Here is a 20,199-nt window from a genome sequence, read left to right on the forward strand (position 1 = left end):
TTCCTTTAAAGTGTAGGATGGATTCCAGTTTACAAAGAGTGCGTGCTTGTTTTAAATAATTATGTGCGTTTTTCTTTCTTTTTTTTTTCATTTATTTATTTATTTTGGTTGAAGGATAACTAGGTGAAGTTATCGCTGTTCAGTAGCAGCTGATAATAATGAATGAGGTAGACAGAAACACACCCAATATGTACAGAGCTGGATGTTAATGGGATAACAAGCCAGTTGTCAGTCATGCCTGCTAAAGAGACCTAATGTCAGGTAGAGTGAAAAGTAGAGACATGGAGAACAACAACCTGCATAGGGCTGTGTACTGATACTAAGAAAAGAATCACTATAAATAATACACCACCTACACAGACAGTTAACAAACATTACACCTGTGGGCTGGACAGTACAGACTGAACCTTGGAGGGATATAATAGTTCAATAGAAAACTTTTATAATTATCTGTGAGGATTGCACATTTAAAAGTTGATAATAATTCTATTATACTGATAATAATTCTATTATACTGATTGATACTGAATAGATTAAACTTGTTTAACAATAGCAGATTTTAGTTATCTTGTATTGGGATCATTAATAGGAAATGAACACAAGGTTATATACCTTTGGATAATATACTGTACATCAAAACAAATCAATGCTTTTTAAATAAACATTTACATAACATTTCAGAATATAAAAATAAACTTTATAAATGTAAACTCAGACTAAAGCGATAATAACCACATATCAGCAGCTTGGATTTACAGTTGTATGGTGTTATTATCTAATACTTGGCGCACTGTTGCTAAGTTACTTGGCATCATGATCATGAATGTAAATAACAGCTGAGGATGATACATACAGTGTCATGGCAGAAGAAACATATCACACATACCGGATGGTGTAACCACACAGTATCTCTGCATTATTGGTTTTCAGTTGATAAATTGTAAAGATAATAGTCATCATTAAGTCAGCCGCTGTTTCATGATCCTAAACAAATCCAGGTAGTTGTCTGTGCTAGATTAACACAGGCCACTCTGCTTTTCTACACCTCTAAAGCCGAGGTAATACTACGTTAGTAGCCACAACAACACGGTAAATAATCATCACTGACAGAAGCGACTAGAGCACAACAAAACAAAATTCCTCCAAAGTGCCTTTATACTTTTAAGCTCATAAGGTCACATAACAGTCTAGTAGTGAGAGTTTAACAGTCAGCTGGAGCCTATTGAAATACTCACAACCTCTACAGGGGAGCGCATCACACACCATGTGGAGAAAGGTGCACTCGGATGCCTTTTTAACAGTCATAGATCACTGGAGAAAGCTATCAGAGTGTAACAGTTCTTGTCATTAGCTATTGGAGATCATTGTTAAAAATTTGCTTTGCTTGTCATCAGTAGGTTAAATGTTTGATGACAAAGTCACACACAGAAAGAGGTGTGGTGATGTGCAATATTAATATTAATAATAATAAAAAACAACAACACAGTAATGATTGCGATTAAGGTGATAGGATTTTCTTTCTTTAAGGTCACATTGCTTTGTCCCAAAGGTCTGAATGTGTATTGAAAAATATCACTGTGTTCCAGTATGATAGAGAGCTGCCGTGCTGGCCACAGTAACCATCACAGTTTGAGTAGTGTGTGATGCTTAAATATAATATCTATTGTTTCACAATTGTGCAACTCTTTTAATATACATCACAAAGACCACTACAGTCACTGGTATCGTCTGAGTATATATATATATATATATGTATATATATATAAATATATACACATATAGATATACATATATATATATTAAAGCCATTATGTACAAAGAGACAAAACTGTTTTCCTTTTTCTCAGTGTGAGGAGCTCAGATTACAGATCCAAACTCAGATAAACCAAACCAGAGTGGCTCAGACCCTCACAGCCTCATCTGGTAGCTAAAATATCCACAGCAAAGAAAACAAACTCTGTGATTGGTCGATCCAATTGTAAAGTGCAACCACACCATACAATCGCTACGCTATGCGACCCCACTCACAGAGCAAATGTACAGCAGCCAAAGCCACAACGCTGCAAGTTACACAACCTTATTCCATGGCAACCATGTTGAGTGATTTGACAGCAACTGCTCAGCAGCTCCCGCTGCGCACCTCAGTCGGCCTTGTCCTCGCCGTTCTTGGCCCACCCTCGGCTCATGGCTGCGACCACGATGCTGTACATGTTGAGCCAGGCCTGACGCAGCGGCGCCGTGTAGGCTTGGCCCAGACTGCACTGCAGCATGTAGAGAAGAGACTCTCCCACCACCTGCAGAAACAAACAAACAGAATAAAATATTCTTTACTCGGCTCATCCACTTGTGAAATTGCTTTTTTCTTTTTCTTTTTTTAGGGTTGTGGTGTAAGATGTTGGTCCTACAGCAAATGACTGTGTGTTGACCCCCACTGCCTGATGCTTCCTCCCAAGGTTGAGGAGAAAGTCCTCCAAGGTGTGAAGGTCGTCCAGGTGGCTGACTGCTGCATCGATCACAAGCATCACCTAAAAACACGCAAAACACACACACACAGATACACAAGCAAAGTGTGCATAAGAAAAAAACCCTTCAAATGTGTGTATACTTGTGGCGGTCACTGTGGTGGACGATGCTCACCTTGGTGACATGTTCCAAGAACTCGGGGCTGGAGAGGCAGTCTTGTGTGGAGCCACAGTTTGTACTGTAGTGGAAAAGGCTGAGCAGCGCAGGGTCCAGCTCAAACAGTCTACCACAGACAAATACCACACTGTTCTATAGGTGTATACAAACGGCACTGGGTTGCCAAACACTGCACACGGACACAGAATCAATCTGTTAATCATACATCTACAAATCTCTCCTGCTAGAGTCTGATTTATCGGCAGCTGTCTCAAAGTAAATTGTGGATTATTGCAGTCTGTCGCCAAGCAACAAGTCAAGCCTCCGGTGCCTGCACGGTGAAAGTGTGCAAACGAAGGATCCTATCCTGATTCTCTCTGCACACCTGTGTTACATATTCTGACACCACAATTATAAAGCAAACTACACAGAAAACATTACCACTATTGCATGTGTATTAAGTGTCATAATGCATGTAAATGAGGGGATAACTGCACAGAATAACAACCTCAACCTGAAATCTTCTCTAACAAGTCACTTTGCTGTCTTATTCTGTTTGCATCGTGCTAAATGTGCGGGACATTACCTGGAAAACATGACGACACCATGAGGAACTTTGTTCTTGCCCAGACTCTCCCAGCTGCCTCTTATCAGCTCCTTGTCCTTCCCTGACAGCTTCTCCATCCTCCCTCGGGCTGGTAACGCGAGACAAGTTCTTCTACAGGGGAAACACACAACTCCTCTACAGGACAAGAAGCCTCAGTTTGAGGAAAGCCATAACACTGGAGTGAATCCGCAAGCGAAACTTTCGGCCAACCCACCTGGAAAACAAAGTGAAGCATCAAGTGAGTGCAACAACAGGATGTTTCAGAGGGGACAACGGCTGCAGGAGATATGACTCCTAGGCTAAAGACGCACACACATACTGTACCTTCTTGAGGTCAGTCTTCTCTCTGAACTTCTTCTGGTGATGTCAAGCTGAGGGGTCTGTCTGTCTGTCTGTGTGTGTGTATGTGTGTGTGTGAGTGTGTTTGAGTGTGTGCAGGCAGTAGCCTTGCCTGACACTCTGGTGCACTTGCTCTCTCTTTTCCCCCGGCCCACGGTGCAGTCAGGGAGACAAGTTCTGCCACGCTCTTATCTGTCAAACTGGCTGCTATCTCTCTCCCCTTCCCGTTTGCCTCTTGATATGCTCTCTCTCCAGCACTGGGGATATTATTCATGCCACTGAAGGAGAAAAAGAGGGATCTCTCTCTTCTGCTCCAGAGAGGCTACAGCGAGCCACAGCTCCTCCTGCAGGTGAACCGAGGACTCAAACACACAGAGACTCAACAACGTGCACACACAACTCTCCGCTCACAACATAAACTGCACTTATGTAAATACTTGGCCTTTGCACTTTCACGCGAGTTTGAATAAACAAGGAATTAAAATGAACAACCTAACAAAATAAGCAACCTAAGCATTTCATATAGTGAAATTGCTGATGTTTTAACACAGGTAAAGTCCATCTGAGGCCTATATCATCTCTTCTAGGGTGTGTCCTCCACTGCCTACATTTGCAAACCGTGCATTTACAGAATTAAATGTGTGGGAATTTTAATATTGTACAGCGGCTGGAATAATAAGAGACCTGAACACACCACCTTGGTGAAATTATATTGTTCATCCAGTAAGTAGAGCCACTCCTCAAACAGCGTGATCATAACATTTGGTGGCCAAGAGCATGGCCTCTCATTAATCTAAATGAGATGTGTTTGTTCCCTTTCTCAGCCTCCACACACATCCGCACCGCTCCACAGTTTGTTTAAAGAGATGCCACAGGCGTCTGCTTCCTCGCGCATTTCACAAACGCAGGCTCCCGCTCGGATATTATCTAACAGGTTGGGCGAGATTGGTTTTGTTTTCAGCCGTGCACCGGGGAATCAGAGGTGCACAGTGTTCTCCTGAGGGACTATAAAGCAGAGAGGGGAGTGATACACGGTTCCCATGACAACCTGACAGGATGGAGCCCTTGAAGCTTTGTCATGTGATGTTTGAGATCTCAAGGAAGGGACAATTTATTACATCTATAAGAACCACGTGACAACGTTTCAATCAATTTTTCCTATCTTGGTTATTATGCAAAATGAATCATACTTATTTAATGAAAACCGTGACAGTTAAATTGAAGACGGTTACAATCAGCGTTTCTCTGCATGTAAATAAGTCTGGAAGCAAAAAATGAATCATAATTATTCATAATATCAAGGGCATTTATCTGGGTGGTACATTTTTCAAACATAAGATTGCAGTTGAGTTATTTTAAGAAAAACTGCCGTGTGATTTCTACTATTTAACCCTGACCTCATGACTTCAGCAGCTTCAACATGTGACCCACTAGCCTACAAAAGTAACCATATGGTATGTACTGGTGGCCATGATGACTTTTTGATTATGATTATTTACTTATTCAGACATTCCCATGTGGTTTGTAAGTTAAAATGATCTTTCAACTGCCTGAGGACGAGCAAACAGCTAAAGCGGAAAAACACGAGCATTTGATGTGGGTCTGTGGGCCCAGAGTTGACCTCCGAACCGGTCTGTGTGGATGCAGATGCACAGTGAGGGCTGTTTATTTAGGTGGCAGAGTGGCGGTAGGAATGACTGGAAGGTTTAACCCAGCCATGTCAGACGCCTGGTGTCCTCACAGGCTCTGCCCAATTAAAACGTTTATTTGATTTTTAAGTAAACTAAATAAAATACATCTAAGAACAGTAGCAGATACAATATCTCACTGCATAAGTATAATTCATTTTATATGGCTATTAAAATTTCAAGCTGGTTAAAATAAATCAAATCAATGTCAGACTTTCAGCTGGTGTCTTAATTTTGTTTTTGAATTGTTTATTCTGGTTACCAAGTGCTCATCATCCTTGAAATTACAGTCTTCATATATTCCTTAGCACAATTGTTGTCATAAAACCAAAAGTAGCCTTTTTATTCCCAGTTTAATCTGCTTGAAATGTTACGCAGATCTGTATATATGGGAGAGTGTGTTAAACTCAAAGCATATAAAAATATTAAGTACACATAAACATATACAGTATACTATAAAGTTTTATTTTCTTCCAGTTGTAATCCCCAACTTTTGAGACTGTAAAGTCCAGATGTTTTGTAATTTCATAATTTATGGTTGCACATCTTAAACTATCAAACGTTTGGTGCGGATAGTTAGCCGTGACATGAATCATTTTTGAGGACAGTGTTGTTTTCTGGTGGAGAGGCCACAGAAAACTCTGTGCCGCCTGACCCTTTTTGATCATGGCATTTCTTCCCCTTTGGACTTCACGCTCTCCTCTTCCACATCTTCAATTTTCTCCCCGTCGTCTACATTTTCTTCCCTAAATCAGACATGTTGGGTTAGAAAACGGCTATATTGTAATTACATCCAACTTTTGCTTGGCTGCAGTTATTTGTCTTTTCTTCGCAGAAAGACAGCAGGGCGAACTCAGAAAATTATGTAATGTAATATGACCAAACCACATGAAGTCCTTGGCTCTGCAGCAGTAGTGCTATTCATAATTTTACCGGACACAGTGGGATTACATAGTGGATGAACAAAACTTGCTAAAAATTCTCACACTGCATACCTGCTATGAATGTTTTTTTCATTGCTGTGGGTATTCACGTCTGCATCGTCCTCAGAACTAGACGAGACTGATGTTCCTTCAGTTGTTGCTCCGTTTTCTTCAATAAATTGCTCCTTAAACCCAGCTTTCCTCAGCTTTTCTCTGTATGTCTGCTCTGCTTGAGCCTTCGCATTTCTCTGCCAGTAAAAACACTAAGTTACTCCCACTGGAGTTGCATGTCGCTTTACAATATGATGCAACGTTCAAGCCTTGTGTCGCTTACCTGTTTCACCTGTTCGAACAAGTAAGGTCGTTCACTGACTCGTGCTTTCATGTTCCGTAACTCCTTCATGTATTCTCTTGTCCTTTGTCGGTCAGCCGCCCTTCATGAAAGAGAAGATTATATTTTGAGCTGCTGTGGCAAGCGTGTGTGGTTGTTGTGATGTGAGTCAAAAAGGCTGAAAAACACTGCAATGAATTGTGTCTTTTGACCAGGACTCACATATGGAGCTTTAGTTTTTCATTATTCACTTCTTTCAAGCTGCTGTGTGGGTCCAGTAGCTTTGCATGGAGGGCAACTGTCTTTTTCATGGCCTGGGACCTCATTTGGTACTTCCTCAACCAGTCTGCACTCTCTTGGTTCTTACTATCCCTCATCTCCATTGACTTTCTGTAAAAGTAAAAATATACATCAGTAGATCCAAATATTTGTGCGCAGACATGGTAACACTTTACTTGAAGGTATCGTCATAAGAGTGACATGACACAGTCATGAACGTGTCATAAACGTTATGTCAATGTCATAACGTTGTCATTAAGTGTCATTTGGTTAACCCTAACCCTAACCCTAAACCTAACCCTACAAAAACCAAATGACACTTAATGACAACGTTATGACATTGACATAATGTTTATGACACGTTGTCGCTCTTATGACAGTGTCATGTCACTCTTATGACGATACCTTCAAGTAAAGTGTAACCGCAGACATTTTGAATAGAAAACTTTAACAGTCATACCAAATAATCCAGCTCACCTGATGGCCGTGCAGCGCTTCCTCACAGAATCTGTAATGTACAAGGGGAGAGTGTCCGTGGACAGAGACGTTAAGGCCCCAAGTGACTTGCTTCTACTGAGGGGATTTATTTTTGGTTCCTGTTAAGAAGAGAGAGAGAAAAAAATTTCCTTGATGAAATCAAAAGAAAATGTATTGGTTGACCTCATTTTGCATGAATTAAACTAAGTTACAAAAGAAAATGTATTGGTTGACCTCATTTTGCATGAATTAAACTAAATTGGAAAGAAAATGTATTGGTTGACCTCATTTTGCATGAATTAAACTAAGTTAGAAATTTCTTCACTCAAAAGACAAAACATAGGGGTTTGTGGCGAAAAACTTTCACTGATTATAAAGTTCATCTTAGCACTTGGGAAACTTCAAGTTTCAATCATAGCTATTCTAACTTAATTAGTTATAATTGATCTTACTCTGTAATGACAAACTGAACATACATGGGATTGTTGTAGTGCTATTTGAAGAACACAAGCGAACAATATACAGTATGTTTCTAAAGTATAACAAGTACTGTGGAAATGGAGTTTGGGTTAAAATCCATAAATCACAAAGTAGAAAAAAGTTGAAAGACAGTGAGAAGCGAACACTGTCGTTGTTGGTGGCCTAGTGTACAAATCTTAAATAACTTCCACATCTGAGGGAAGTGGTTGGAACCACCTCAAAAATAACACACAGGACATGGAAAAACCTAAACCATACTGTAAATCCTTATCATCAAACAAATTGCTCCCAGGCATAAAAAATAAAAATAAATACAACCTGGTCAAATCCCTTTGTCACATTTTATGATATACACACCTCTGGGTGTTGAGGGAACACACAAGGGACCATTATACAGTCCCCAAAAAAACTGCAGGGTAATCATCTGTCCCTGGGCCAGTTTCTGTACATTTTGTGCAACAACTGACCCAGACCTTTTTAAACAGGAGAGTTTAACGGTTTCCTGTCTTCCTTAAAAAAGAGATGGGTATTATTGACTTGATAAGTGATGGACCAATGTGTCCTGAACTGCAAACAGAGAACTTCTGAAGTTGTGATGGAGAACTGCATCGTGAAACCATCGGGACCTGGATGTCTTCTTATGAAACTCCTCACGAAACACTGTGTCCTGACCACAGACACTGTCCTTCACATTTACTGATGTGACACTCTGAGAAGTAATTACATCAAAATGCATTGTAAAGACTAAGGCAACAAAAAAAAAACAATTAAACAGAGTAAACAAAACAGCTGGGGTGAATAAAGTGTTTTACCTGAGTGTTTTCTGAGCTCATCCTGCTTTGCCTCGCTGGGAGAGCTGATGTCCTGAGGTGAAAGGGTTCACACTTTGTCACTTCTCTCGTCTGTGTTTTTCTCAGAGCCTCTGTCTGCAATGCCTTGTGTAGCCTGCTGAAGTCAGGGGCCTGATGGATGATTTTGGGCTGAAAGCTCGGCTTCTCATCCAGGAATCCAAGCTTCTCTTTCCTGGTTCGCTCAGCAGTGCGAAGTTTCGGGCTGCAGGACACAATGACATTCTCCTGTCGCGGTGGACTGCATACCTCCTCCTGGCCTGTGTGCAGAATTAGAGTAAGATAAGGCAGAAGCTGTAGTCATCATGCCACTATGTAAACTGTATTAGAAGCTTTTTATATATGTATTTAATATGAAATGGTATCAATTAGATGTGTTGACAGTTTGGTTTGAGATAATTTGTTACAGGCAAATTATGGTAATTCAGGAAATGTTCAAAGTCTGAAAAACAAACTGATTTTATATAGGGCTGCAAATAACAATCATTTTCATTATGAATTCACCTAGAATAGTTTAGTTTTTAAACTATAAAAAATGGAACAATCTGATAAGAAAACATCACTCTTTGATTGAATGCAATTTCCCACGCAGTAAATGTATGGAAACACTGACTGGTAACATCCTAAACTGGCAGTCTACGGTACCATACACTCCACTAGCCAGCATCATCCCATTTGGAGGAAAACAAATCAATCAACCCACCTTTTAAATCAGAATTTAGTGCGCCCCTTTCTACTTTATGTTTTCTTACAGTAGGAATCTTGTTTTTCTGAACCTGTAAGACTTGGTTTAATGTAGTTATCAGCTTCTCCCTTTTCTCCTTTTCTCTCTCCTGGAAGCTGAAGGGTTTCTGTATGGAGAGTAAGAAGTTCTTCCTCTGCTCGTGACACTGCTTTCTCTCCTTCTCCCTCAGCTCCATCACCTCCTGATAGAGGGGCTGGCTGACATGGCTGGGCACTGGGACAGCACAAAACTTCCTCTGACATTCAGCCTCGGCCTCCTCCTCTTTGTTCATCTGTGTTGTTTTAAGCGATGCCGCCTTTTCACATAGATGTGTTTTATCAGGAGTCAGTGAGGAAGTACCGACAAAGCAATGTCTCTCGTTTGTTGAAGATACCACTGCTGCAGAAGATGCGTTGGCCATCTCTGACTGTCTGGGGTGATGGGACATCTCTTTGTCTGAGGTAAGGCCAGATGTGGAGATGGTCATTCCTACATGTCTGAAAAAATAGTAAAATGTTCTTTAAGAAAATAGGTGCATCATAGCTAAAACAAAACATAAAAGAGAGTTGAGAATACCCACTTGGCCTGACGGTTGACTTCTTTTTTATCACTAGACTTTTGTGTTGACAGGAGAGCGTTCTGATGAATCCTCCTCTCCAACTCCTCTGTCTGTCTCTTCTCTGCCTCCTGCAGCTGCTGTCTGAGGGTCTCACTCAGGCTCTTCAGCTGCTGCTTCAGCATCAACTCTGATCTGAGTCTATCTTCCAGCAGGGCCTCTACCTTTGACATGTTTGTCTGAGAAAAAAAAACAAGGATTAACAACAGGCATAAATGCTTTGCTCACTGCTTTTAAACTATTTATGTCTATTAGAAAATGTGATGGAAAGCAGCAATGTGTTTGTTCAGGTACAGTGCCTGAGGACAGTGCAGAGGGGGGTTGCATTTTACTTTACAGTATTCCCATTTTATGGTACTCTATGTTTCTATTCCACAACAAAAACACTAACGCATTAGTATCAGCAGTGTAATAATGTCACATATTAAAAGGTCATTTAAGTGCAGAACCTCTAGTCTTACTTAGAGTCATCAGAGTCAGACACATCTGTAATTACCAGCTGTAATATGCAATTTTGATCCAACAATGTACGTATTTATCAATAACGATAATCCTCATTAGTGTTTTAACGACATGTTATGTTTCCCCATTGATTTAAAAACTTCAAACTTAACCTCCTCTCAGTCTGTGTAAACGGGTTACCATGGTGACCAGACCTCTGCGCCTACAACAGTGTGTGATGAAGATTTTGTGACATGTAGCCTATTTAAGGCTAACTAAGCTACAATTTCAATACAAATCTACTTCTATAATTATATAAAAACACACTCTCCGTTGTGGACCACTTAAAACCATGCTATAGTCACGAAATTCAACTTAAAAGTAGTAATGATCCTCCAACCTGGAAAAAAAAAAAAAAACAGTTTCAGGAAGTAGTATGTTATCTCTCTGTCGAAGCGGTCTCCAAACTCGTCGCTGAGAAGACGCAGGGCAGCTTTCACAGCAAGCTTAAGTCTGTTGTTGATATGAAGTAGACAGAGGGTTAATATAACACTTGAAATGCAGCAAGTCTTCTCCACTTGCCCTCAGTCGTCCGTTTTGGTAGCATTAGCACTGTCGGTGGACAGAAGCGGCAGCGCCGGCTGCGTAAGACGTCTTCTGTGATTGGACAGGAAACCGGAAGTACTTCCTCTGGAGCGCCGCTTGTCAACACAACATGGCAGGATTACACGGCTGCTGTTATTAGGACACATTCAAGGGGAATCAACTGTCTGGCTGTCATATGAAAGTATCCAGACGTCGGAGTTGGACTGCTTTCACCTTTTTGATTCGCGGCTTGTCTCTTATGAAGACAGGGTGACGACTGAATAATGCACAAGCTCTCAAAGGCGGCGCTGGCCTGCAACGGACTTGGCCGGTGTTTTATAACAGACAAGCATGTATCTGCTGTAAATATCATCAGACGAGGATTAGTGTGTGCAGAGCATGGGGACGACCCTGGCAAGAAAGATGTTTATGATGTTATTATATCCGGGGGAGGGATGGTTGGATCTGCAATGGCATGTTCCCTGGGTGAGTGATGCCCTCATTGTGCTCAGTCACCATATTTAATGTGATGTAGCTATTAATAACCTGTCCTCATGAAAACAAAAGGCTGTATTACAAAGCACTGTTACAGGGCAGTGTTAAGTATTGCTCTTTCTATTCATTCAAACCTGATTTATCTATGTAGAGTTACATAAACCTTGTCACTGTTATCCAGAAAGCGATTAAAAATTAATTTCAAAGTGTTATGTAACAGGAGAGATGGTGCAGAATGCCTGAATATAAACACATGCGTCTATTCTGATAAATGAGTCTGCTCTGGTATCACTACCAATACTCATTCTAATATATGTGCTGTGATTTCTTTCATTCATTCAACTACGGACAGGCATGGACCCCAACCTGGAGGGTAAGAAGATTCTGCTGCTTGAAGCAGGCAACAAGAAAGTGATGGACAAGGTCCCAGACACCTACAGCACCAGAGTCAGCTCCATCAGTCCAGGCTCTGCCACACTCCTCAGCGGTACAGTATCCCCCTTTCACAACGTAGCATCAATAAACAGCAGATTTTGTTGTGTTTGCACTGACAGGAAATAAAACAAAAAGTTATTTATGTGGTGATTAGCTCCCTTCCTGGGAGAAGCCTGTAGTGCCAGACTAGTGAATGACTCCCACAAGGTAAGCTAGGGATCAGACACTGTCCAGTCACCCAGGCTTAGCAAGGATCATATCTGACCTCAGTTTTTCCTCTTCACCTCTTCACCCGGTCATCTGACATTTCTCCTGACATAGTTCAGGTGGTTAGGTGGTGGTAGTTTAGTTTTCCCACAGCCCAATTTTATATTTAAAGGTATTTCTCTCAGGATTATACAATTAGGAAGCCAGAGAGAGGGAGAAAGGGAGAGTCAGGGATGCCAGGTAGAGTAAGTTTAGCTCAGCTGGAGAGACTTGTCTGTGAAACATATTCTTTGTCCTAAATTACTGTGTCGGGTCTAGAATCCATGAGAAGTAGCTGAATATGAATATCAATTCAGACCTCTGTGTTTTGTTATTGCATATAATTATGCAGACAACAATCATTAGGTGCAATTACTTTGATTCTTAAACACTTAAGTCCATCCACATTTATCCTGACTCATGTCCTAAAATAACATCAAGCACAGCATGTGGTTGTTCTGAACAGTTCAGCGATGAAAGCCTGGACAGTGACAATTACAGTATCTCTGCAGTCTGCCCAGTTCACTATGATAATATTTTCAGATAATTATAATCTTGAAAGTGAGACACAAAGACTGTAAGGTTTTGCTTAAACATCTCAAATAAATTCTGCTCCCTTGAAATATTTTGAACTGTCTTAACAGTATTATCCCCTTAATCAGATCAGAAACCTCGTAGTGGTGCAGAAGGAGTTTATCATTATATTGTATAGATAATTCAGATCTCCAACTACATACAGTAGCGTGGGCTTAAGTTCTAGCATTTAGCATGTCAGTGTAATCTCCTCACACAATAGTCAATAGTGAGTCAATGGTTAACCACAACTTTCCCCCCTTCTTTTGACATTTACAGTGTTTTATTAATGGGTGGGTTTTGACTCATTCTCCTGAACAGTGGAAATCACAGTGACATCCCTAGATTCACACCTGACTGCTGGTCACAGTGGAGACAAAATTAGCCTGTTCCAACTCAGCCTTTATCTAATGCACTTTCCATTTGCACATTCATTTATATTACTTTCTTTAAAAAAAAAAAAGATTTACAGAATTTATGTTTTAGTTTTATTTGTATAGCACCATCTCATAAAATGCATTATTTCATGGCACTGGTACAGGGTAAGGTCAAGACCTTTCTCTGTTACCTTTACCTTTATAACTGTAACTTTCTTTATACGACGTACTTTGACTTTGAGTACAGTAAGGATTATGTGTAATACACTGGTGTGCACAGTTGCATTGAATTATTAATTGTAATTGTTTCGATGTGTTTGCACATACAGGTATTGGAGCATGGGACCACATCACAGAGATGCGGTGCAAGCCCTATAAAAGAATGCAGGTATGTTAATCTCCAGTGCTCTTATTATGTTTTATTGCTTTTTTTATTTGCACAGTACAGTACAGTACAGTATAGTACAGTACAGTACACTAACTACCACTGTGCAGCCAAGTCAAAAGTTCAGAAAAGTGTTATTTCAAGACAAAATAAAATAAAATCTGCAGCCTTCTGCAGCTCTGAACAGCATCCAGAATCCCTCCGTTACCCAACTAGATTTTTTCTGCATGTCCTCCAGACTTTCTAATTTACTGGCATACAGTATGTATTTCTGTCATCCATCAATCATTGCACCATACAATTTGTGGAGAGAAAAATCTGTGACACTCAGCTTCTACTCAGTCATTCAACGTAATGAACAAGCAACACAATACCGTATCATATAATCATGTATATGGTATGTAATTGTTCACATTATAATGGCAAACAGTGGTTTCATGCAACTTGCATTTTGTTCATTCCTTTGTAAAATGTATGCCTTTTCAGTAGCTATGCCGGCTCTCTGGCACTGAAAGCCTAAAAACATAAGGTATAGTTAAAAAAAAAAAAGAAAAGTCCATCCCCAGGCTTGTTCAGAGAACTTCATCGCTCTCTGAACATCCAAGACTTATTTATTAAAGCCATTTTTCTCTATGAAGAATAAATCATTTTTGACATTTTCAAATTGGTACTCATGCCCCACATCTTCTAATTATGAAGATTCATGTGAACAACGGGAAGAAGATGAAAGATTAGGAGAGTGGTTGTTTGCTGCAACGTGAACCGGCTTTACGGCTGCGGGTGCAGGCTCAGTCCCGCTTGTAAGATGTGGTCTGTGCGTACCAAACACGCGACCGCAGGGTTTCTCTCTGGGCCCAAGATGTCATCATGCAGAGCTTTGCAGTGATTATGGTAGTGTACCTCTCCCATTATACCTTCACTATGCTACCGCTGTTTTGGCTTGTTTGCCCGTTGCATCTCAGTCATATACATCGTAGCCATAGCACTGGAAAGTATGTACTGCAGGTCAGCTCTAAATAACATTCTTTCCACGCAGTAAAATACTCTTCCACGTTAAATGTGCAGTAGGCATTGAGGGTTTAGATTCGAAACAGAAGGCAAACCGAACGTTTGCCATGAAGGCCTCATTTTGTGCAAATTTTTCTCTATAAAGTTGCAAGGAAGTATATTTTTTTTAGTTCTTGCACAGAAAGTAGCAACTCATTCTTCCCCTTAGCTGCATCATTCACCCTGCATTAAACAAAACCAAAACAATTTTTGGGCTGGTCTCAGTAAATCTTTCTCCCCAACCACTTATCACAAGTTGCAAACCCACTGCCATTAGTGGTTTTCTGTAGGGTATATCCCCCTACTTTATGGCAAGTTGGAAAAAAGTAGAGCAGCAGCATATTACTGCACAATGATGGGTTCTGTCACCATAGCTACAACTCAGGAGAGGATTAACCTTGTACAAACACTTTCACCCCCTTCATGTTAAACTCAAACAGTGCTTTCCAAGGCTGGAATTACAGTAGCCAAAAACTATATCTCATTCTTCCGCTTTTGGTCGCGGATAAATATTGACTTACTCTGTGATGTTCACAAACATGTCATCTGTTATTTGTGTTTCCAAGAAATTTCTTGTGTAAATCCACATCACAAAATGTCATTCGGTTCTTCCACCCCAGAGAGCTCCATTAAAGATGAAATCAGCAGAGGGGTGCTGGTGACCCTCATCACTCTGGGTTTGATGAATGAAGGCCGTGCCAACCTCCGACAGCAACTAACAACTTTGATGTGTTTAGCTCAATGAAGCGACGCTTTGCTGCCCGGCTATATATACGGAAAGAGGATGCATTAAAGGATAGACTTGGAAGACCGCAGGCGTAATGGGTCTCTCATTTAGGTTTGGGATGCCTGCTCAGACGCCCTGATCACGTTCGATAAGGACAACCTGCAGGACGAGATGGCGTACATCGTGGAGAATGACATCGTTGTGGCTGCGCTCACTAAACAGCTGGACTGTCTGTCTGGTAAGCGCAGCATTTATGATTAAAACATGAAGCCCCACACAGCAGCAGCAGCAGCAGCAGCAGCAGCAGCAGCAGCAGCAGCTCTGTGAGACCTCTTGATTCCTGTTCCATCTGCTTAATGGATGCTGAGTCTGGCAGTTAATGTCACCACATTTATTCCATCCTATTCCCCAGGTCTTGTTTATTTGTACTCTCTCTCTCTCTCTCTCTCTCCCGGTGACTGTTTTTAAAGACAAGTTAAGCTCTTGGAGCCGTTTGTGTTTTTCCTGCCATTTGTTAATAAAAAACCTCACATTTTGGGAACTGCTGATCCCCGGCATCTTCTGAGGACACGTGAAGTGGTCCAGTGACCTATTTAAAGTTGCCATGTGCTCCCGAGCTTTTCGCCACCTCCTGAGACACCAAAGCTCTGACGGTGTCGAGCTCTGAGTCGCCGTTAGACATTAGAGTGACTTTTTTTGTGTGAGATTCTCAAATAAAACAGAACTCTTGACGGTTAAAGTGGCATATTTATAAACAGTTTTTAACATTTTGCGCAAAACAACGGATGTGTGGTTACAGCACGTTTCTTGCCTCATGTGCCTCCCATTTGTCCACTTCTCTCTCTCTCTCCCTCTCTTTCCTCTCGTGGTGTTGTTATGCTCAAGATGCACTACATGGAGTAGTATACTCCTCCAGCAGCTGTTTTCAATGTAACCCTGCTCTCCAATCACCGAAAACCCATATTTGACATCAGCGTTCAGGAACCAGTAGCCGTTCTGCGGATGGGTCCGGCTCCAACTCGGCGAGAGCCAGCGTGCAGCTCGGGATCCTTTCATCCTTTCATGTTCGGGGATGACCAGCTGCTGATATTTTTGGGAAGATGGGCAGATTTAGTGCAAAATCCTACGAGCTGGCAGCGTGTGCAAAAGTGTGGCGTGGTGTGCTTGTAGATAAACACTATTAGTCAGTGCAATGTGGCAGGCCAAGACCATTAAGAAGATTGTCAGATGTGAACTTCGGCAGCTACCATGTGCCAGGGAGGAAAACCAGTAGTGTTTTATGAGGTGGTTTATAGATCTTCCACTGTTTTAGCTGCAGGCAAACCATCCTCTCAAGGAAAAAGTGGCAAAGCACTGATTTAGATTGACGATACATACACAGAACCAAGATTGATCTTATGTTGTGAGAGAGTCACAGCAGTTGCCCTTTTTATTTGAAGGATCACTGCTTTATTTTTCTCTCCCACTGCCTCTGTATTGAACCGGTTCTATGTCTTTGTGCTTGTCAGATAATGTGCAAGTGAAGTACAGGTCCAAGGTGGTGAAGTATAGGTGGCCCAATCCCCACCACGTCGCAGAATCCATCCCGTGGGTCCAGGTCAGGTTGGCGAACGGAGAGACTCTTCAGACCAAGCTGCTGGTCAGTTTGACTCCGTCTGTGCTCGACCCTACAGTACTCTCCTTCTCCTTTTGTGTGTTTTTTTTTTATTCTTTTCCTTTTTCTCATCTGTTTTTCCAGATTGGTGCTGATGGACCAAACTCAATGGTGAGGAGGGAACTAGGGATTCCCACAGTCAAGTGGAATTATGACCAGTCTGCTGTTGTCGCTGTGCTTCACCTCTCAGAAGTGAGTATCACATTTAACACAGGCATACGGTGTAATGCTTAATACTCAATTTTATAATGTATAATTAGTGCAAAGGAATATTGAAGCAAGCATTATTGTATGCTGCTGACTTCATTTACTCATTGTTTTTTTTATTATTATAGTTATTTTAATGTCTCCCAGCAGTACCCTTTATTATAAATAGTTTTTATGTGCAGTACATGCAATCAAAATATAGCCATACAACAGCAAACACTTTAAGTATAATATTTAATTTGATTTAATTTATGTCTTGGACAGCCCACGGAGAACAATGTCGCATGGCAGAGGTTCCTCCCAACAGGACCCATTGCTATGCTACCGGTAATATATCTACATCATTTACTGCAGTGGTGGTAGTTGCAACCTATCTGTTTGTGACATTTATAAGCACTCGATGAAGCTTCAGCGTCCACACTCTGTGCCCCGCAGCTGTCGGACACAGAGAGCTCCCTGGTCTGGTCCACCAGCCACCGGCTCGCCGAGGAGCTGCTGGAGCTGGACGAGGAGAGCTTCGTCGACGCCATCAACTCTGCCTTCGTAAGTCCGACTCTGGTGATAAACAAACAGATGCCGTCGTGTCTCCCCCTTCAGATTCCACATCTGTCACCAGGCAACGTCTTTGTGCAACATGGTCTGTATTTGTGAAGCCGTGTAGCGTTTTGTGGCGGGGGTTCTCCATAGACTCACGCACGTGTTGAGCTCTTTCCAGTGACTCACACAAACAATACTGTCATTGTTTTGGCCACACTTTATACAATACTAATATTTCACTCTGAGAATGATATACCTATCCATTTTTTTTTTTATGTTTGGAGAAACTCCTTTTTCCCAAGCGGGCTATTTTTACTGGGCCTGCTGATGGACGGGGTCAGCACGGTTGAGTCACGTTTGGTTTCAGGCCTGGTTTGCTAATTAAACCTGTGGTCTCCCAGTGTCGACCATTACTGCATGGAATGTTTTTCAAACAGAGCTAATTCAACTGCATAGCCTGGCCGGCATCTTCTTTTAATTAGCCCAGCTCCCGAAGCCCTGCCAAACCAGTTAGTTAGGGAGGGGAAAAAAAGCACTTTCTCTGGCCTGGAGTTCAGCTTTGCTCCTATGTCAGCTAATTTCTTTGTCCACTCGAAAGGCATAATGTCTGTTTTCTCTCTCTTCTGGCCATTTCTCATTCTCTGTGACCGTCGCCGTGCCCCGTCTGTGCGTGTACTGACAGTGGAATAATGAGAACCAGTCAGAGCTGATGGAGACGGCTGGCTCTCTGTTCCGTGGCGCCCTGTCCACCATCATGCCGTCCGCAGGTTCACCTCGACAGCTCCCCCCGAGCGTGGCTGGGATCGGCCCAAAGACCAGGGTCATGTTCCCACTGGGCATGGGCCACGCATCAGAGTACATAAGGCACCGGGTGGCTCTGATTGGGTAAGATAGTTCACACAAAGTTGTGCTCTGAACACTTTTGTGCTGTTAATTGTTCATTATTTACATTTAGTTGATCCCTTCTTTCAGTGGTAAAGGAATGACTTCTTGTTTTTACTGTGTGCATAAAAAATAGCCCACCGTACACTGTGTGTGTTTGGATAGTGGAGGATGTGTTTGTCTTTACAGGGATGCAGCCCATCGTGTCCATCCACTGGCGGGTCAGGGAGCCAACCTAGGCTTTGGGGATGTGGCTTGCCTCACACAGCTCCTTAGCCAGGCGGCCTTTAACGGGAAGGACCTGGGTCAGTGGGAACTCTAAACAGACGCAAGCTCTGCAACTATAGCGTAGTGGTTTTCCCCCTAAGCTCTTTTCCATAACCCCTGCTGAAATGCATGCTGTTGATCTGAATTATAAAAAGCATCAGCTTTTCCGGCAACATTTATTTGATGTTTTCCTGCCTGTTCTGCCAGGAACTGTATGTAAGTTGCTTTTCATAAAAATGGAAATCCTGTTATGAGATATTGTATTTATTTTTCCGTCCGTTGAATGTTCTGAAGTGAAAATAGCGTCGTGACTCAATGTAGAAAACATATGACAGACATACACAGATTTAAACTGTGTCCTCAGTTTTAACCCTGAGTTTTTTGTTTCTCGGTGCAGGAGCAATGCAACACCTTTTAGAGTATGAAACCGAGCGCCAGCGGCACAACCTTCCCATGATGGCTGCCATCGACCTCATGAAACGCCTCTACTCCACTAACGCCGTTCCTGTGGTTCTCCTACGCACCTTGGGTCTGCAGGCCACCAACATGCTCCCAGCACTGAAAGTAAGCTCCCCGTCAGACACGAGCTCCTGTACGTCCCAGCGAACCTGGACATTGCTCAGATAATATCCACCACCTGTCAAACCTAAGCCCCGCCTCCTCTCTGTACTCACCCTCCACCCTCTTTTCTGATTACACGGAGCTTTACTTTAGCGGTGTCTATAATTTCCAGGGTTCTGAACCTACTACTATGGCATCTAAGTTTAGCCCCAAATTTAGTGTTACCAAAAGTGTGTGGGTGGGGTGCAGGGCTGGCCCTGGGGCAGCGGACAGCGGTGTTGGCTTGTGTTTTCACACCCCTTTTATTACCGACCACTCATGTGAAAGGGCTTTATTCCCTACTAAGTGATTCAGACCAACACAACTGTAACTTGTTGTAAAGGCATTTCACTATGGAGTCACAAAGTTGAACGTGTCATTCTTTTCCATTCTTTTACTATCTATTAAATGATGTGATTTCACTGGTTTTACAGGTCTTATATAGAGGTCTGCAGTAACGCTCATTTGTAACAGGCCTTTGGTAAGCATGAGTCAAAGGTTACAATGTGTTTTGATACATCTCTCTTTTTGTCTCTGCAGGATCAGATCATAGCATTTGCAAGCAAGTGATGGATTCATCATGGAGTGGTCGTTGATGGATCTCCAGTGATTGTGAGAAAATGTGACTGTAAAAAAAACCTAATATAATAAAGATTTATTTTACTCTATGGTGATTTGGTGTATAAATTCACTTCAACAAACAGCACACTATTTTGTAGCTGCCCAGAGCAGACTGTAACATATCACCCATGATTGGTGAAGCACTTCAGTCTTAGATGGAAGAAGCTATAGACTCTACAGTCGTGAATA

The 20,199-nt window shown here is 41.8% G+C and overlaps 3 protein-coding genes across 5 annotated transcripts; 1 reads left to right on the forward strand and 2 right to left on the reverse strand.

Moving 5' to 3' along the window:
• Positions 1-1,788: 1,788 nt before the first annotated feature.
• On the reverse strand, positions 1,789-3,824 carry ngb (neuroglobin). Of its 3 annotated transcripts, none has more exons than XM_085766812.1 (5): positions 3,551-3,824; positions 3,206-3,440; positions 2,638-2,746; positions 2,406-2,525; positions 1,789-2,294 (listed from the first exon to the last, which is right to left on the reverse strand). In XM_085766812.1, exons 2-5 carry the CDS (start codon positions 3,301-3,303, stop codon positions 2,142-2,144), a joined length of 480 nt encoding a protein of 159 aa, XP_085622938.1. In that variant the 5' UTR covers positions 3,304-3,440; positions 3,551-3,824; the 3' UTR covers positions 1,789-2,141. The 3 variants fall into 3 exon arrangements, with proteins under 3 accessions (XP_085622938.1, XP_085622940.1, XP_085622939.1); XM_085766814.1 differs by having other exon boundaries at positions 1,914-2,294; positions 3,206-3,361; positions 3,551-3,745; XM_085766813.1 differs by lacking the exon at positions 3,551-3,824 and having other exon boundaries at positions 1,914-2,294; positions 3,206-3,470.
• A 1,882-nt stretch (positions 3,825-5,706) lies between these two features.
• On the reverse strand, positions 5,707-10,118 carry fam161b (FAM161 centrosomal protein B). Its single transcript, XM_085766811.1, has 8 exons — positions 9,896-10,118; positions 9,295-9,812; positions 8,556-8,851; positions 7,264-7,382; positions 6,730-6,897; positions 6,511-6,610; positions 6,249-6,424; positions 5,707-5,999 (listed from the first exon to the last, which is right to left on the reverse strand). Exons 1-8 carry the CDS (start codon positions 10,102-10,104, stop codon positions 5,918-5,920), a joined length of 1,668 nt encoding a protein of 555 aa, XP_085622937.1. The 5' UTR covers positions 10,105-10,118; the 3' UTR covers positions 5,707-5,917.
• Positions 10,119-11,055: 937 nt separating this feature from the next.
• On the forward strand, positions 11,056-20,057 carry coq6 (coenzyme Q6 monooxygenase). The gene is made up of 12 exons (XM_085766816.1): positions 11,056-11,443; positions 11,805-11,939; positions 13,413-13,471; positions 15,354-15,480; positions 16,751-16,881; positions 16,981-17,088; positions 17,368-17,430; positions 17,539-17,646; positions 18,323-18,525; positions 18,712-18,827; positions 19,187-19,353; positions 19,930-20,057. Exons 1-12 carry the CDS (start codon positions 11,242-11,244, stop codon positions 19,957-19,959), a joined length of 1,449 nt encoding a protein of 482 aa, XP_085622942.1. The 5' UTR covers positions 11,056-11,241; the 3' UTR covers positions 19,960-20,057.
• The last annotated feature ends 142 nt before the right edge of the window (positions 20,058-20,199 follow it).

This window comes from Trachurus japonicus, chromosome 22 (assembly GCF_045865225.1).
Source record: "Trachurus japonicus isolate A0001 chromosome 22, Traja_1.0".
NCBI classification, from domain to species: domain Eukaryota; kingdom Metazoa; phylum Chordata; class Actinopteri; order Carangiformes; family Carangidae; genus Trachurus; species Trachurus japonicus.

Bases quoted from the DNA above. Each gene is read 5' to 3' on its own strand.
- ngb (XM_085766812.1), bottom strand. From the start codon at position 3,303: ATGGAGAAGCTGTCAGGGAAGGACAAGGAGCTGATAAGAGGCAGCTGG. The intron at 2,526-2,637 runs GTGAGCATCGTC...GCGTGTTTTTAG, and splicing joins TCTTGGAACATGTCACCAAG to GTGATGCTTGTGATCGATGC. The intron at 2,295-2,405 runs GTAGGACCAACA...TTGTTTCTGCAG, and splicing joins TCAACACACAGTCATTTGCT to GTGGTGGGAGAGTCTCTTCT.
- fam161b (XM_085766811.1), bottom strand. From the start codon at position 10,104: ATGTCAAAGGTAGAGGCCCTGCTGGAAGATAGACTCAGATCAGAGTTG. The intron at 8,852-9,294 runs GTGGGTTGATTG...TTCTGCACACAG, and splicing joins ACTAAATTCTGATTTAAAAG to GCCAGGAGGAGGTATGCAGT. The intron at 6,611-6,729 runs GTGAGTCCTGGT...TCTTTCATGAAG, and splicing joins GAAAAACTAAAGCTCCATAT to GGCGGCTGACCGACAAAGGA.
- coq6 (XM_085766816.1), top strand. From the start codon at position 11,242: ATGCACAAGCTCTCAAAGGCGGCGCTGGCCTGCAACGGACTTGGCCGG. The intron at 11,444-11,804 runs GTGAGTGATGCC...AACTACGGACAG, and splicing joins TGCAATGGCATGTTCCCTGG to GCATGGACCCCAACCTGGAG. The intron at 18,526-18,711 runs GTAAGATAGTTC...TTGTCTTTACAG, and splicing joins CACCGGGTGGCTCTGATTGG to GGATGCAGCCCATCGTGTCC.